This window comes from Serinus canaria, chromosome 17 (assembly GCF_022539315.1).
Source record: "Serinus canaria isolate serCan28SL12 chromosome 17, serCan2020, whole genome shotgun sequence".
NCBI lineage: Eukaryota > Metazoa > Chordata > Aves > Passeriformes > Fringillidae > Serinus > Serinus canaria.
In genome coordinates this window covers 9442670-9460454 of record NC_066330.1, presented here as the reverse complement: position 1 = coordinate 9460454, position 17785 = coordinate 9442670, and the positions used below count along the sequence as shown (strand labels likewise).

Sequence of the window (17785 nt, the reverse complement as noted above, 5' to 3'; positions counted from 1 at the left end):
GGCATGGAGGGACAGGACAAAGGGGAATGGCCTCAAGATGAAGGAGGGGAGGGTTAGATGGGATATTGGGAAATCTTTCCCTGGCAGGGTGCGCAGGCCCTGGCACAGGGTGCCCAGAGCAGTTGGGGCTGCCCCTGGATCCCTGGCAGTGCCCAAGGCCAGGCTGGACAGGCTTGGAGCAGCCTGGGACAGTGGAGGTGTCCCTGCCATGGCAGGGGTGGAACAAGGTGATTTTTGTGGTCCCTTCCAGCCCAAACCATGCCTGCAAACAGGAGCCCCTGTTCTGGGCCTGCCTTTAGCTGGGCAGGGAGAGACCCAGCAAGGCACCAGTGCCACATGGGGAATGAGAATGGGCACAACCTTCATCCTGCAGGAGCCAGCAGGGAATCCTCAAACAGCCAGGGCAGAGGGGAGCAGGTGGGGGGGGGGGGTCTGAACTTCCACTGCAGCCCAGGGACCCCTGAGCCCCTGCCCCAATGTCCCTCGATGTCTCTGGTGGCCTGGGGGAGAGGGCACCATGAGTTGACCATGGAGTTGTGACCATGGAGTTGTGTGTGTGTGAACAGGGACCTGTGTATGTTTGTAAGCATGGAGCTGTGTATGTGACTAGGGAGCTCTGTGTGTGACCATGGAGCTGTGTGTGTGACCAGCTGTGAGTGTGACCATGGAGCTGTGTGTGTGATCTTGGAGCTCTGTGTGTGTGACCAGGAGCTGTGAGTGTGACCATGGAGCTGTGTGTGAACAGGGAGCTGTGTGTGTGACCATGGACTGTGTTTGTTTGTGAACAGGGAGCTGTGTTTGTGCTGGGGCCACTCCCAGGGAGCCCCTGGCACTGCTGGCTCCAGGGCTGGGAGCCTTCAGGAATTCTGACAAATGCTGTAAAATTCCTGTGCTCCTCCAAAACGTCCAGGTGGGGAAGGAAAGAGCTGTGTTCAGGAGAAGCCGAGGGGTTTTGTGCTGCAGGTGGAACCTGTTGGGGGCTGACATCACAGAGGCTCCCCTGGTGATTGCATTGAGCTGTGTCTCCTTCCCCCCCTGCCCAGCACGAGCTGTAACATCATCATGGCAGGCTCCAGGGGAAACAGCATCTTCCCTCAAAACCCCTACCACATCCCTGGGTGAGTTCATCCAAAACATCCATCTCCAAGGCACATGGCTCTGGTTGGGATCAGGGAGTGTTTTTATGACTCAGGATGTTTTGGGGGTTTTTTAAAGACATTATTCAATATTCCATGTATCCATGGTCTGAAGGAGACAGAGCTCAGGGGAAACAGCACCTTACAGAGGGGTAGAGCTGCAGACCACGCCATGGCACATGGACAGCAAAGCCAACGTGGTTCTTTTCCCCCCTTTTTCCCCATTTCCTTTAAGCTGCCAAATGCCAGCAGAGCGACTGTGCAGGGCTTGGCTCCAAACAGTCTTAATGTTTGCATCATGGATTTTTGGAAATCTCCTTTGACTAAGGGGTTGTAGAGATGTGACACCCTCTGGTCACTGGGCTGGAGCCCAGTCCTGCTGCTGGGTCAGAGACTGGGAAGTTTTGTGATCTCCTCCATGAGTAGTTGGATTTCTTCCCAAAGCTTTTTGTGGCACTCTCCTCTAAAGGTTTGGAAGGAAGAAAGCCTGGATATGAGGCAGTGAGTTACAGGGGAGAAGGTAAGATGGGGATGGGAGGAACTTGGGATTTGCTGTGAATTTGTGTGTGGGGTCCTGTGCTGAGACCTGGGCTGGGATGTGCAAAGGGGGTGGGAAGGGCTGGGTGGCCCCAGGGGAAAAGCAGCTGCTGTGGGTGGGAAATCCCTGGGATTAGCCCAGGCTGAGGTGAGCCCAGGCACAGGGAGAGGGTGGAGCACATGTCCTTAGGGCTGCTCCTGCCGTGGTGACCCAGCCAGCCCTTCCCCTCGGAGTGACAGGCAGGATTTTCCATTACTGATCTCTCTGCCTTCCCACTTACACAGGCTCTGAGCCTGGGGTTTTTTCTCTCATTTTTGCACTGCTGTGGCCATCTGATGTGACATTCCCTGTGTGCCATCAAAGCTGTGCTGGCAGCGGCTTGGGACAGACGAGGGACAGCAAGGAGGGAGCTGCGGCTGGAACTGCAGCCGCAAAAGCCCCAACTCCTTCCCTTGCTCACCCCTGCCCGCCTGCAGCTCCCTCAGGAGCAGCTCCAAGCCCCGGGATGGACACAGCAGCTGGGGCTGCTCCTCTCCGGAGCTGCTTTGGCCTCTGGAGGCAGGAGGAGGAGGAGGAGGAGGCAAACCCTGCTGCTGCTCCTGTTGGTGCCGTGCAGGCTCGGGGCACCCCTGAGCCGCCGCGGGTGCTGAGGGTGAGGAGGAGCTGCCTGAAGGGCATCACCAGCAGAGCCCTGCCCTGCGGTGTCACACGAGGAGGGTTTGTGTCCAGGATGTCCCCAGGTGTCCCCTGTGCTGCATCCCCTGTGCCAGCCAAGCTACAAACACCCCAGGAGATCACCACAGGAGGTCGTTGTCACCCAGGGCAGGCAATGGTCACAGCAGGAGTCTGGAAAGCCACCACAGTGCTCAAGGGGACTGGGGAGCCTAAACCCAGCAAGTGGCATGGCTTGGGAAGGTCTGGGTGGGCACAGCAGGGGTCAGCCCATGAATGCTGGGCACAGCCTGGCTCTGCAGAGCTGGGAAGGGTTGGAGACAGCGAGGATGGCCCAGGGCCAAGGCTGTGCTGGCGGCCAGGGAGGCAGAGCAGGTTTGGTGGCAGCCTGGAGTGGTGATGGAGGAGATAGGGCTGAGCCAGGGAGGGTGAGAGGGCTCAGCCTTGGGCCACAGGGGCTTCACTGCTCACCAGCCCGAGCCCAGACAGGGCTCCCCAAAAGGGGATCCTTCACCAACCCCCAGCACGGGGGCACAACCAGCCCTGCTGAGGCTGATCCCTGCCCCAGGTTTTCCCTGCAGCACTTGATCTCCCTCCTGGCAGATCCCAACTGGCTCAGGTGACCTCGTGATTCATTGCAGGGGAACAGAGCCCTTTCTCAGCCCAGCCATTATTTTGTCCAGGATCAAAATCCCTGCAGCCATCCTGTAATTATTTGGGCTGTGTCATTTGTGCCCTTGCTTAGTTTATCATCCGTGTTGCAAGAGTCACTGAGAACCCCTGGGGATGAGGCACCGAGCTGCTCCAGGAGGAATCCTGCATGCAGAGTGGGGAAACCTGCCCAGAGTAAATGCACAGCTCTGCTGGCTGCTGTGCAAACTATTTGGAAGGGAAAGGACTTACTCATCATCTTATGATCCTCATGCATCATCTGGCTTTATCCCCGGATCCACGCTGGGCTCATTGATGGAATATTTCTGCCCATTGCAACTGGCTGCTCTACCTTTCTTCAGTGCTGGAATAGCATCAGCACTAGGAAATCTGAGACTGGAACAGCTCGAGTTTCTGATGGTGGCTCGGAGCAGAGCCAGAGCTCCAGCACCTGCCCTGCCCTTGGCCACAAGTCACAGTGCCCAGCCCAGGGATTGGGCTCTGGAGAGATCCCAAAAAAACTGAGCTGTGTTTGTTCCTCGGGCTGACCACATTCCCTGTGCCCACCCTGTGCCAGGCAGTGCCTGGTGGGCTCATCAGCCTGGGCCACCCCTCACTGTGAGCAGAGAGAGGGGTGCAAGAGAGGAATTATTCTGATTTTTGAGTTTCGATACTGAACGAGAGACACTGGGACAGTTACAGTGTGTCAGAGCAGAGGCACTGCAAAGTTAAACTGGAGCACGTTGAACTGGAAATGGTGTTTGGGAGATTGTGGATGTTGGTGCTGCCAAAGCCCAGGCTGGGCTGGGAGTTTTCCCATCCACAGGTGCTGCTCCCTGACCTCACCCATGTTTCTCCATGAACCAGGGGCCTGTGCCTGTACATGCCTGAGAACTGATGAGCCAGTTTGTGCTGCCAGAGGAGAACATGCATGTGAAACACAGACACTCCCTGCTGGCTCCTGTGTGACCACACGTGGTCTTGGTTCTCCCCCCCTGTGCTGCTCCCCCGGGCTCATCCCATCCTTCCCTGGGCACTGGACAGGGCCTGTCCCGGGTACAGATCTGCAGCAGATCTGCACTGCCAGAGGGCAGGGACAGATGGGATATTGGGAATTAGGAATTGTTCCCTGGCAGGGTAGGCAGGCCCTGGCACAGGGTGCCCAGAGCAGCTGGGGCTGCCCCTGGATCCCTGGCAGTGCCCAAGGCCAGGCTGGAAAGGGCTGGAGCAGCCTGGGACAGTGGGAGGTGTCCCTGCCCATGGCAAGGGTGGCACTGGATGGGTTTTGAGGTCCCTTCCAGCCCAAACCAGTCTGGGGTTCCACAGGTAACCCCAGCAGTGCACATCCCCCGCTGCCATCTCACTGATGGCTCCTCTCTGGTTTCCTCCTCAGCTACGGGGGCTACGTCCCTCAGTTCACCTTCAGCTTTGGGGACACCTATGGCAGAACCACCCACGAGCTGCTGACAGATCCCAGCGTCAGGAAGAGCCCTCGCTCCCTGCTGGCACCACTGGACTACAGGGAAAACCTCCTCCAGTACCATTACCACATTGACCACCCAGGTGAGCAAATGGCCCCTGCTGAGGAGCACTGTGGTAATTGCCAGCAGTGGGTCTGTGCCCACCTGTCCTTGGATGAAATGGGATGTTTTCCTTGGAGCAATCACAGCTGGTGCAGGAGCTCTGACAGCTGGAGAGCAGCAAAGTGAGGTGCTGCAGCTCTTGGCTTCAGCTGATGGGGATGGGGATTCTGGTGCTGTGGAGAGGAGAGTTTCAGTTCCCAGGTTACCTTCAGTCAGATGAAGATAAGTGACTTTATGGCATATCATTAACTCACTTCTTCCAGAATTCCTGCTGTGGTTTAACCCTGGCTGGCAACTAAACCCCCTACAGCTGCCTGCTCACAAATCCAAACCATGGCCTGTACTAGCTTCTGTGAAGAAAATCACCCCTATCCCAGTGAAACCCAGCACAATTCCACAGGCTAAAATCCATCTTTCTGGGGAAGGCCTGGTCTCCTACCTCAGACTCTTTTCTGGCTCACCTGCCTGGTGCACAACTCACTCTGCGCCAGCTCGGACAGCTTGGCCTTGATTCTGCTTCTTGCTGCTCCTCCTCAGCTCAGCAGAAGGGCTCCTGTGCTTTCCTTTTCCCTCTTTTCTCTCTTTTCCCTTTTTTCCCCCCTCTTCCCCCTTTTTTTCCCTTCTTTCCCCCCCCTCTTTCCCCTCTTTTCCCTTTCCACTTTGATAACAGGCCCCATCTCCTCCACCAAGCACAGACAGGCTCATGTGGATTCCCAGCCCTGGGAATTTGCAGGAATTTCCTTCCAAGTCCCAGCCCTTTGTGCAGAGTGCTGGGTCCCTGCTGTGCAGCCCCCAGCAGGCACTCAGGGGACGTGCCACCCTTTGGGGACACATTTGCCACGTCCCATCCCGTGGCTGTTTGGATGCCCTGTGAGGAGGGGAGTGAGTTTCCTCCAGGCTGAACACAGGGACAGTGTGTCCCTGAGGGATCTGGGTCTTTATTTCCCCGGGGATGGCCACACCCACGTGCTGCTCTCTCAGTTCCCACTGGGAATTTGTGTCGTGCCGCTTCTTGCAAACCTGTGGCCTCTCTGCTGCTCCTGGCCCTGGTTTCCAGGATCCAGGCCTGCACTACACAGGTGGTGTTTACAGGCTTCATTCCTGGAGATCTGAATTTGCATTTCCTTGGTCTCAAACACGGCTGGGACAGACCCAACTAACCAGTTGACCGAGTTGCTCTCTCATTATTTTGGTTCTCGTTGCCAATGCTGGTGCTCATGTTTGCTGCTCCTTGGTGAGGCCCTGAGGAGCCAGCCCTGTCTGTGCCGAGGGGGACAGCACCAGCTCCTGCTGCCAGCTGGCCCTGTGCAATCCCTAAACCCTGCCCAGGAGCTGCCTGGTGTGTGATGGGATGGTGATCAAAGAGCTCAGGGCAGTGTGGGGCCTGTGGCTCCTTCAGCAAACTTGGTCTCAAGATTTTTTCTCAAGGTGAGCTTTGATAAATTCTCCTTGATGGCCACCAAGCACTTTGCTGTTTCTATCAGTTCAATCCCATTTGTTTTCTTGCTGGAACTGCAATCAGGCTCTGCTGTTGGGGATCTCTTCCTTCTGGTGACCAGGGCATGGCTGGGGCTGGGCAGGGCAGCTCAGGCTGGAGCTCAGGGCAAGGTTCTTCCCCCAGAGGGTGCTGGCACTGCCCAGGCTCCCCAGGGAATGGGCACGGCCCCGAGGCTGCCAGAGCTCCAGGAGCCTTTGGACAGCGCTGCCAGGGATGCCCAGGGTGGGGTTGGTGGGGGGTCTGGGCAGGGACAGGGGCTGGGCTGGGGGAGCCTGGTGGTCCCTCCAGCTCAGGATATTCTGTGATTCCATGAGATCAGCCAGGGATGTGCTGAATTATCCATCATCCAGGCTGCCACTGCTTGGGGCACAGGCCAGCTGTGCAGGCAGCCACTCCCCAGGAACCTGACCTGACAATGTGGATGTTTGCTCAAATCAGAAGCTCTGTGCTCTCCTGGCTTTTCATTTTGTGCTCCACTGTGCAGCCTTTCAGAATCAATCAGTTTGCCAACCCCAGGGCCATAAAAAGGAGCTCACATGGATTTCTCAAGTACAGAACAACCTAAGTTTCCTTTTCCTTTGGTTTGTGGGAGAGAGTAGATTCCACATTCTTCTTAATAATGAAGTAAAAAAATAAACCTGCTTTAAAATTTGCACATTGGATTGAAAAAATAATTTTAATCAAGGATTTTTCTTTATTTTGGTGCCAGCCTGGACACTTGATAATTCAGTTGCATACAGCATATTATATATATTTCCAAAGTTGTATACAGAATATATACACATTATTATGTAATTATGGGCAGATTGCACACCTAAATGCTTACCAGAAATTTATAGTCGTGCAGAAGAGGACAGATTTTGCTGATTTCTGCAGATTTGCAGAAATCATGGAATCACTCAGCTTGGACAAAACCTCCAAGAGTGAGTCCAACACTAATCCAGCACTGCAGATGGACAGACTGTCTGCAGATGGAGCCTCTGCTGGAAGACAGCTCCTCATTCCCTGGGCTCAGCCCTGGGATGCAGATGTGCTCCCAAGGGGAGCTCACAGGAAGGCTGTAATGACCTGGAAAAAAATAGCCTGTGAGCACAAAAATGGAAGGAATTTGGTTTGTTTTAAAAAGACAAGGCTGACAGAGTAACAGTTTTCCAAGGAGGAAAAAGTGGCTGTGGGGTGGAGGAGTGATTCTCCTCTGGAACTACAGAGGAGGGGAAAATGGGTTTCACTGCTGGCTCAGAGGAAGTGCCTGAGCCAGGGGCTCACACGGGGCTGGGGCACCTGGGGAGCCACGTCAGGGGGCATTTTTAAGGGGAAGTCTGACAAAAGTTACCCAGCTCAGCTGTCCCTGCAGAATCTCAAATGGCAGGGCTCTGTCCCTGGTTCACAGTGGGGATATTTAGCATTTGCTGGATGTGAGATAATGTTTTTCCAGGCAGTGCTACAGCAGATCCATTCCTCGATGAGCAGCAATAGTGCCAGAGCAAGAATTCCTTGGAGGAGGCTCTGTTTGGGGTGAGCTGACACAGCCATGTGTCAGCTGAGGGGTTTTTCCCCCTTTACCAGATTTTAACTTGGCTGGTGATATTTGGCTGTTTTGGTGACAGTTGGAATAAATGTTCTTTAGCTGGGATTTGTGCTGGATTTCTGTGCAGGCTGGATTATTGATGGGGCTGATGACACAGCCATGGCAGGTGCATGGAGTGGATCTTGGTGGTCTCTTCCAGCTTGAGCTGTTCTGGTTCTACCCCGCTGCCCTTCCATGGCACGGGGGTAATGGGAATGCCTCATCCTCTTGGGGCCTGTCCCCTAACTCACTGTCTGTCCCTCAGGTTATGTCACCTACCAGCCCATCACGAGCCCTCCCGAGATCCCCCTGGGGCCGCAGCCCGTGCCCACGGTGCTGGAGGAGCCGGTGCAGACCCCCGTGGATGCCCAGGCTGGGCAGTGCCCCCCGGCCGTGCCTGGAGCCCAGCAGGGCTGGCAGCTCCCGGGGCTGGCCCCGCACCCCGCGGCCGAGCAGCTGCAGAGGGAGCTGGCCCTGGCACCCCTGGCACGGTTCCTGGGCAAAGGCACTGGGCCGTGCCAGTGCCAATGTGCAGGGAGCCCGACGGTGAGTGGGGCTGGGGGTTGGGGGGGATGGCACACGGGTGGGAGTGCCTCTGGGATGATGCCCTTTTCTGACCCAGATTATACCCTTTTCTGACCCAGGGATGGGGTAACTGAGAGGTGTTTTAAAAACTTTTATTCCATTTTCAGTCTCATGTGAAGGGTGAGATAATACAGATGTTATAATTTATGCTGTTACAATTAGAAGCTATTTCTTAATTACAATACAATATGAGTGTTTTCTGGCTTATTAGCTTTAGCCACACTATGCTGTAAATTCTTTAGAGCTTCTGATTTATGCTATTACAATTAGAAGCTAACTATTTCTTAATTACAGTACACTTTCTTAATTGCAATACACCATGTGTTTTTTGGCTTATTAGCTTTAGCCACACTATGCTGTAAATGCTTTAAAGATTCTGATTGTGATGGTGTGAATTATAACATCTGTATTGTCTCACCCTTCACATAAAACACCTCTCAGTTGCCACATGTCTGGGTTAGAAAAGGGGTTAATCCAACAAATGCCAAGGGCAAAAAGTTAGGAGTTTGTGTAGAGAAAGATCAGACACACAAATGTTTCCAGCAGCAGCAAATCTCCTCCATCTTCAGGAAATGGTTTTGATCATTAATTACACTTTCCAATCAAAAGGGCTTAATTTCTCCTTCGGGTGGGCTTGGCTTCAATCCCAGTCCCTAAAGTTGTGTTATGCTGTGCTGGGCAGCCAGGCTTGTGCTTCCTTAGGGTGTCCTTGGAGCCCTGATGATGCCTTCCTCTTCTTCCTCTTCCTCCTCTTCCTCCTCTTCCTCCTCTCCCTCTTCCTCCTCCTCCTCCTCCTCCTCCCCCCTCCCCCCCAAAACCAGAGCAGTCCCAGCACCTTTGGTTGGGTTTCTGACCCTGTATCTGCCCCCACCTGAATTTCCCACCATCGTTACCTCTCCTTCGAACACCAGTACTGGGGTTTGCCTGTTGAGCTGGGGGCTGTTGAGCACAGCACAGCCAAATATCCCTCCAGACCAACATGTTTTATGGTGTTCTTTTTGTTTGTTTTTTCCTTTATTGTTTGTTTGTTTGTTTTTTGGGTTTGTTTTGGGGTTTTTGTTTGTTTTGTTTTGTTTGTTTAAAAATTATTAGTTTTTAAATTATTTTTTTAATAAACCATTTATTTTCTCTGGAGCCAGCAACAGCCTCTGTCACGTTCCTGCAGCCCTGGCTCTGCAAATCCTCTGAAGGCAGAGATTAGAGGTTTGACGTATGGAGTCAAAAGCTGGCTTGGATGTAAATCCCAAGAAGGGGAACTCCTGCTCCTTGCCCTCAGAAACAGATTTGTGCAGGAGCTCAGTGCCCAAAGCTCCCCCTGTTCTCCATGGGGGTTTTGCAAACCCTTTCTAGGTCTGCTGCTCGCTCATCTCATAATTTGGCTTTCCCAGAAATGGCAGGGGAACTCTCGAAGTGAAGCTGTGAAGAACTGGAAATGGGAGCTGCCATTCCCAGTCCTGGCAGTGATTTAAGCAGTGCAGCCAAGGGGAGAAGCAGGTTTTACTGGTGTTTGATTTTATTTCTCTTTTTCTTTGAAGCAGCTGGAAACCGGAGGTGTGGCACTGCCAGGAGGGGTTGCAACAGCAGATTACACCTTGCCAGTGCTGCCAGTCCCCAATGCCATCCGACAGAAAGCCACCTTAGGTAAAGCACTGCCAGGGCACCTGCAGCCCTCTGAGGAAGTGATGTGAGCCTTCTCCCCAGGGGAAATCTCAGTGGCACTGCCCAGTGGCTCCAGTTGGTTTGGGATGGAAAATATCCCTGCTGCTCTCCCTGCAAGGGCCTTTCTTTGGGATGCTGTCACCCTTTGGGATGCTGTCACCCTTTGGGATGCTGTCACCCTGTGGATGCTGTCACCCTGGGGATGCTGTCACTCTTTGGGATGCTGTCACCCTTTTGGATGCTGTCACCCTGTGCCCATGGGCAGTGGAAGGGATTCAGGAACCACCTCGGTCCCCTGCAGCTGTGGTGAGGAGAGCTGGTCCTTGGGCTCTGCCCCACCCTGCCAGGGTGGTTTTCCATCTCCTAGAAATCAGATGTTTTCCTGAATCACCAAATCCACACCCAGGGGGGTATGGCACCACCATAAAGGTGTAAACTGTGTCCTACAAGGGGTGTCCTGCATCCTGCCCCTTGCTCTGGGGGAACATTCTTGTGCAGCAGGAGAGCTGCAATGGGTGATGGGCTGATCCTCCCTCAAGGATCCAGCTGCAGCAGGTGGGATCCTTCACTCTGCACTGCACCACAGGATCACAGGGATCACAATATTCCTGTTGAAATGAGATAGTGTCCAGGCTTTAAGGTGAAGAAGACAAATTTCCCTCTCCAAAACATTCCTTTGGAAAGAGGGAGTTTGGGCTGCTTTTAGGTTCTGCCTTGCTAGGTTTTGTGTAGGTTTAGACTTTATAAAGTTTCTCTTGTGGGAATTTGTTGGATGGGCAGAAGAGCTGAGGAAAAAAGGTTGGACATCCCGTTGTTAGCCCCTGAATGTGTATTAAATTGGGAGAAAACATGAAAGAGCTGTAGATGTAAAAAAAAGGACTAAGAAAATGAACTGGTTCTTCCATACCACACGCAGACCAACAAAAATCAGTTCAGGCTATTGTGGTCTCCTTGGGAATCATAGGGCAAAAATCCTCTTTCAGAGAAGATACCTCACATGTAAGAGTTAATTTTACAATTTAAACAGATTCATTTTTCCTTCCTATACTTTAAGGTTTTATATTCATCCCAGGCTCCTCTACTCTCAGAGTGGTTGATCTTTAAATGAACCCTGTATGTTCTCAAGCAGAAAATGTTCTCCTTTGCCTCCACCCAAAGGGTACACTGGCTACATCCCCTGCTCCCTGGACAATGTTGGCATGACCTACCTGCTGTCTGTGAAGAAAGCCATGCAGGAATTTGACCGTCGCCAGGTAGATTAATATGATATATATATATATATATATATATATATATATATATATATATAATGAAATGAGAATGTGCATAATGCTGATGCTGAATTTTCAGGAGTAGGATTAGAACTGGGGTACAAGTACAAGCAAAATCAAATGCAGTTAGTTAATATTGAAAAAAACACTGCCAATTAAATTTTGTAACTTGTTTCCTTGAGACATTAAGGGATGGTAAATGAGTTCATAAAAGGATTAAGGAAATACATTGAGGGCTGGGTCAAGAGTGGCTGTTAAAAATGTTGCTCTGGGTGCAGAAATACAGGATGCAACTATCTGCACTTCCTTTATAGAATACATCTCCTCTGGTTGGCAGTGCTGGTGACTTCCTGTGATATATCAGTATTTGGTTGTAAAGCTTTTTCCTTTCCTAACACAATTTGTCTTAAAGGCATCTTGACCTTCTTTCTCCTCCGTTTGGGAAGGATGCAGAAATATCCCTCCTGAAAAACTGTTGACCCCTTGCTGTAAGAGCTCCCATACAATGACACATAATCCTCGGGCACGGCAAGCGAGATCCCTCCCGCAGCAGTTGATAGTTTGCATTCAGAGCTGCACGTCCCTCCCTGCCCCCAGCATGGCGTGAGATCCTGGGATGCAGTGTGATTCCTGGGGTGCAGAGGGATGCCCGGGGTGCAGTGTGATTCCCGGGGTGCAGTGTGATTCCCGGGGTGCAGAGGGATGCCCGGGGTGCAGTGTGATTCCCGGGATGCAGATTCCCGGGGGGCAGAGGGATCCCTGGGATGCAGTGTGATTCCCGGGATGCAGATTCCCGGGGGACAGAGGGATGCCCGGGGTGCAGCAGCCTCGCTGCTCCAGCGGATCAGCGCATTAAACCCAGGCTGGCTGACACCCCCCAGCCCTGCTGCTCCCCGGGACACACGGCCGTGCCTCCAGCCCCGAGCACCTGGGGCTGATGTAGGAAAAGCGTCCCGGGCTGAGGGTCAGCTGGGCAGAACTGAGCAGGGAGAGCAGGCAGCGCCGTGCTTGGGATGAGCTGCATTTCCCAGCGCTGGCTGCCGTCTCCTTCCCTGCTGCCGTGATTAGGAATTGAAATGGAGCAAACAGAACAAAACCCGGGTATTTATCCCTGAGTGTGCTGTGTGCCGCCCTTCCTGCCCCGGTGCCCTCTGACACGCCTGCCATGCCCTGGATCAGCCGGGGAGGATCCGTCCGTCCGTCCGTGCGGGATTCAGCGCTCCGGGCTCGGCAGCAGCGAGGAGCAGAAGCGCTGAAGGGAGATCACACCACATTTCTAGCTAAGATGGCTTCTGACTTCGAGCCACTAATCTGCTGCCCTAAATCTTTGTTGTCCTCGGTTACAGATGTGCCATGGATCGCTGCTCACAGCCTGCAGCAGGCACAGCAAAACCGCCCTGGAGGAGCCGCAGCCTGGGCTCCATCCCAGCACAAAGGCTCGCTGGCCCCGCGGTGGGCTGGGCTCCGTGACCCACATCCCCGTTCCACATCCCAAGCACAGCTCCAGGGACACCTTTAGGGCTTCTGTGGCTGCAGAGCTGTGACACCAGCTCTGACACCCATCCTGCTACCCAGCCCCTCACCCGTGTCCGGCCTCAGAGGGCAGGAGATGATTTGCACTCTTCCTTCAGTTAATGCTCCCTAAGCCTTCCTGTTCCTCCTGGCCTGGGAATTCCAGGCTATTCCCATTGGTGGGACTCATGGAAACACAAAGGGGGTCAAGGCCAAACACAGCCACAGCACAGGAACACCAACTCCAGGGACAGCAGAGCAGGAGCTTTGGGACTTGGGGATGATCCCCAAGGGAATAAATCTCTGCAGCCTAGCTTGCAGGGATGCCAAGGACAGCACCTGGGCCATGCTGTGGGCATGGGGGATGAGCTGGCAGGGACTGCTGCCAGCACCTGCCAGGAGAAAAATTTATGGAGTGGAAAAAGGGACAATGCAATGGGCTCCTAATTAGAAGAAAGCAGGACTGGAAGGAGAATTGCTTTATGTTGGCTTAAATATTTTATATAATGCAGAGTCAAAGCACATGACTTTGGTAAAAATAGTGTGTTTTAAAATAAACTGTTCCATGTTGTCGTGGGGTCTTTTTTGTTTTGTTTTCCAGCTTTTGGAGAGAAATCCACCTTACACGTTGGGCACGAGATTCCCCCTGACACACTGGCCAGACACCAAAATTTACAGCCGTGCTGGACTCGTACCCAACTACATGGGCTTTGTACCACGTGAGTTCATCAGCTGAGTAAAAACGAAAGTCACTAATTACTGGGTTAAGTAGGGCTGTTACTGGCTGGAGTGGCATAGCAGTGAGCAATCACTGAGGTGTTCCACATGGGTTTTTTCTGGTCTGTGCTGAGGTGCTGGAACTTTGCCATGCCCTGGCTGCAGGAGGGCCCAGCATTCCCACTGCCAGCCTCTCCCAGGCTTCACATTTCCAGCCACTATCCCCACCCAGGCTCAGTGACATCCCACCTGTCACGTGGCAGGAAGGGGGTTTGTTCTAAAAAGCTTGAAGTCTGATAAAAAGGAAAAGGTAGATGGTGTGAAGGGGTTGAGGAAGCACACAACACGTAGGGAAATGGTATTTGCCATCAGGACAGGTCCCTGCCTGAGCCCTGTCTTGGGCTGACTAAAAGGAGAGGTCTGAAGGAATTTTGTGTGTAAGGGGAAGGTGTGTCCATGCACCTGAAAGCATTAACGTACCAGGTTAAAAAATCTCAACAAATCAGCAACCAGTGCTTTGCTGTGTTAGGTCACAGCTTAGTAATGTGGGTGGGAAATCATGGAGCTCAGCTGGGAAGAACTGGACTCACTGCTCATCCTTGCTGCAGTGCAGAGGGGGAAGAGGCGAGAAGATATGAAATATGGCAGGATTGAAAGCAAAGAGTGAGAAAACAACTCTCCAGGCAGGGCTGGGCTGTGGCTGACGGGGAGGTTGAGCCCAGAGAGGAGAATGTTGAGTGCAGGTCTGACACTGGGCCCTGTTCTGCAGACATTCCCACTTCCCTGCCTCTGGAGCCACCAGTCAGCAGTTTTAACTGCTCCAACCAGTCTGGCTCTGGGTGGAGAAAATTAATTAAGGCAGAAAACCTTTAAACAAAAGCAGTTATAATTTAGAACACTGAATAGAATTTTTTCAGCAGGGAAGGAGCCTGCTCTCTCCTGTCCAGCTCCTTGGTTGACAGCTTTGTCAGTTGAAGTGGCACCAAACATATGAATTGGTTCCATTGTAAAAACCTGCTGTTAATACAGGGTTTTCATGAGAAACCAGAGCCTGACACATGTCAGGTGTTCAGCTCACCCAGAAAGCAAAGGCTGCATCAACATCTGATTATCAAAACCTCTGTGATTTCTGAAATCACTGCAGAAGGGCTGTGTGCATGGAACAGCTTGGTGTCACTTGTGACAGTGTGCCCAGCACCCTTGGGTGAGGCCAGGGCTCCCTGCTGGGTTTGCAGGGCTGAGGAGCTGCAGTGGAGCAGCTCAGCTGCTGCAGGAACACCCAGTGCTGGGTGGCAGCTCTGTGGCACCATTTTGTGCCCAGGGAGCTCAAAAGCTCCTGTGACCCCTGCTCAGCTCCTACCAGGCCAGGCAAGTACCTAAATTTAGATACAGCTTGGAGTTAATTCCACCCTCCCTGTTATATGTGCCCCCCTCTAGCGGTACCTGATTGTAAGAGAACACCAGGGAACATCTCCAGTCCCCACACCAGACTGAGAGCGTGCCAGTGACACGGCAGGCGGCACCTGGCTGAGGGCAGGACAAAAGGGGGGTTACCATGGACAGGGTGGCAGTGCTCAGTGCTAAGCCCAATGTTTTACTGTTTTTCTGTTCCAGACTTGCAGGACATCTGTGGGCTCACCTATGGGGACGGCACGCGGGAATCGTACCGCTGGGAACAGAGGAGACGGGGACTTGCACTGTGAAAACTGCTTTAATGGTGCCTGTACAGCATTGGGAGTGACTCGGAAACAGCAATAATAACACAACACAAACAGAACTTTTGAATGAGAGAGTTCATACAACTTTAAACAAAATTTACAGGTGTTCAACTGCATAGCTTTACTCTGCCTCCTCCTCAGCCTCCTCCTCGAACTCTCCCTCCTCCTCAGCTGTGGCATCCTGGTACTGCTGGTACTCAGACACCAGGTCGTTCATGTTGCTCTCAGCCTCTGTGAACTCCATCTCGTCCATGCCCTCGCCCGTGTACCAGTGCAGGAAGGCCTTTCTGCGGAACATCGCAGTGAACTGCTCAGAAATGCGTTTGAACAGCTCCTGGATGGCCGTGCTGTTGCCAATGAAGGTGGCAGACATTTTGAGGCCACGAGGTGGAATGTCACAGACTGCTGTCTTAACGTTATTAGGGATCCATTCAACAAAATAGCTGCTATTTTTGTTCTGAACGTTTAGCATCTGCTCATCCACCTCTTTCATGGACATGCGGCCCCTGAAGACAGCAGCCACAGTCAGATAGCGGCCGTGACGGGGGTCACACGCCGCCATCATGTTCTTGGCATCGAACATCTGCTGGGTGAGCTCTGGCACGGTTAGAGCCCGGTACTGCTGGCTCCCACGGCTGGTGAGAGGGGCAAAACCAGGCATGAAAAAGTGCAGACGTGGGAAGGGAACCATGTTCACCGCCAGCTTCCGCAGGTCAGCATTGAGCTGGCCTGGGAACCGCAGGCAGGTGGTGACACCGCTCATGGTGGCTGACACGAGGTGGTTCAGATCACCGTAGGTAGGGGTCGTTAACTTCAGTGTTCTGAAGCAAATGTCGTACAGCGCCTCATTATCGATACAGTATGTCTCGTCCGTGTTCTCCACCAGCTGGTGCACCGACAGCGTGGCGTTGTAGGGCTCTACTACAGTATCTGACACTTTAGGGGAGGGCACCACACTGAAAGTATTCATAATTCGGTCTGGGTACTCCTCACGGATTTTGCTGATGAGAAGGGTACCCATGCCAGAGCCTGTGCCACCACCCAGGGAGTGAGTAAGCTGAAAGCCTTGGAGACAATCACAGCTTTCTGCCTCCTTTCTTACAACATCTAACACCGAATCGACTAATTCAGCACCTTCCGTATAATGGCCCTTTGCCCAGTTGTTTCCTGCTCCGCTCTGACCTGGAAAAGAGCCATTATCATATTAGATTACGGTCACTGCTTCCTGCTTATTGCTTGCAAGCAAAGCCTAAGAGCATCAGGCTCTATGTAAGCTTTCATCTTATCGAGCGCAGGGCTGTGGTTTCACACAGGCACCTCTGCAGTGGCTCGCCAGACACAGGCAAACATTAATTATCAATGATACAGCAGCCACTCCATTTCTCCCGGTGGCACGCACGGAGGTGGTAACGAAAAACCGAAAAGCAACGACCTCTGGTGCCACCTCGGAGCTGCTCCCAGCCGCAATCCCGGTATTCCGCGCCAGGATTAGCCCCGTCCAGTCCCTCGGAGCATGTGCGGCGGGGCAGCCCCGCAGTGCCCTGCCCGCCCCACCCCGCGGTTCCTCCCGCCCCCGCGCACTCACCGAACACGAAGTTGTCTGGCCTGAATATCTGCCCGAAAGGCCCGGAGCGCACCGAGTCCATGGTGCCGGGCTCCAGGTCCACTAGCACGGCGCGGGGCACGTACTTGCCACCTGCAACACAGGGAGAGCCATGACTACCGCGCCGGGGGGGGGGGCTGGGGGGAGCACGGGGGGGGGGGGGCGGGTACGGGCCTTACCTGTGGCCTCATTGTAGTAGACATTGATGCGTTCCAGCTGCAGGTCGCTGTCCCCGTGGTAGGTGCCGGTGGGGTCGATACCATGTTCGTCGCTGATCACCTCCCAGAACTGCCGAAGAGAAGCGCGTCAGCGGCGGCCGCGCCGGACCGGGTGCGCTCCCCTCCCGCCCCCACGCCCTCTTTCCCCGCCCGGACCTTGGCTCCGATCTGGTTCCCGCATTGCCCGGCCTGCAGGTGCACAATCTCTCTCATGATGGCGGCAGCTCCGAGCGTTCACCACAACCCCAGGTTTTCCCCAACCGACTCTGGCTGCGTGAGGCAACTGCCAGCCGTTATATAGCAGCGGAATGCGCGCGCAGCCTTCTTCTCCCCGCCCAGGCGGCCACTCGTAGCAACGATTGGATGTTTATAGCGAGGCTCTAAAAATGAGAGGATCTAATTGGCTGCGCTGCTGTCACTCAAACCGACGGCTCCTATTCGCCCCTCCCTCCTGTCTGTTGGCTTTACAGTTAGGCAACCGGGAGCCACGAGTGCCCGCCTCAGCTCGCTCACGGCGTTTCTGATTGGCTCAATTGAATGATTGATGTCGAAGCCGATTGGCTGTCGGCCGTGGGGGATGAGCTAACGCCGTTTGATTGGCGGAGAACGAAGTGCCCTGGTAACCGTCGCAGTGACTCCGCAGCGGACTCTGGGCGGTGGCCGCCGCAGCCGCCCATTCACGGACCCAAGTGCGCGCTTTGCGCAGCAGAGGCGCGGCTCCTCCTCACTGCGGGACAGGGCGGGTTCCCCGCGGGTCTCTAGCGCTTCCCCCCCCCGCCCCTTGCCTTCGCTCCTCCAGGCAGGTCTCCCTCCCTCCTTCCTTCCCCGCCCGTCCCCCCGTCCCGCTTCAGCCGGCG

The 17785-nt window shown here is 53.8% G+C and overlaps 2 protein-coding genes across 2 annotated transcripts; one reads left to right on the top strand and one right to left on the bottom strand.

Moving 5' to 3' along the window:
- Positions 1 to 1062: 1062 nt before the first annotated feature.
- FAM166A (family with sequence similarity 166 member A) lies at positions 1063 to 15144 on the top strand. The gene is made up of 7 exons (XM_050981042.1): positions 1063 to 1118; positions 4391 to 4560; positions 7911 to 8191; positions 9766 to 9871; positions 11048 to 11142; positions 13274 to 13391; positions 15004 to 15144. The coding sequence occupies exons 1-7, from the start codon at positions 1063 to 1065 to the stop codon at positions 15090 to 15092; spliced, it is 915 nt and encodes a 304-aa protein (XP_050836999.1). The 3' UTR covers positions 15093 to 15144.
- TUBB4B (tubulin beta 4B class IVb) lies at positions 15082 to 17247 on the bottom strand. Its single transcript, XM_030230789.2, has 4 exons — positions 17085 to 17247; positions 16890 to 16998; positions 16693 to 16803; positions 15082 to 16289 (listed from the first exon to the last, which is right to left on the bottom strand). Exons 1-4 carry the CDS (start codon positions 17139 to 17141, stop codon positions 15229 to 15231), a joined length of 1338 nt encoding a protein of 445 aa, XP_030086649.1. The 5' UTR covers positions 17142 to 17247; the 3' UTR covers positions 15082 to 15228.
- Between the last annotated feature and the right edge of the window lie 538 nt (positions 17248 to 17785).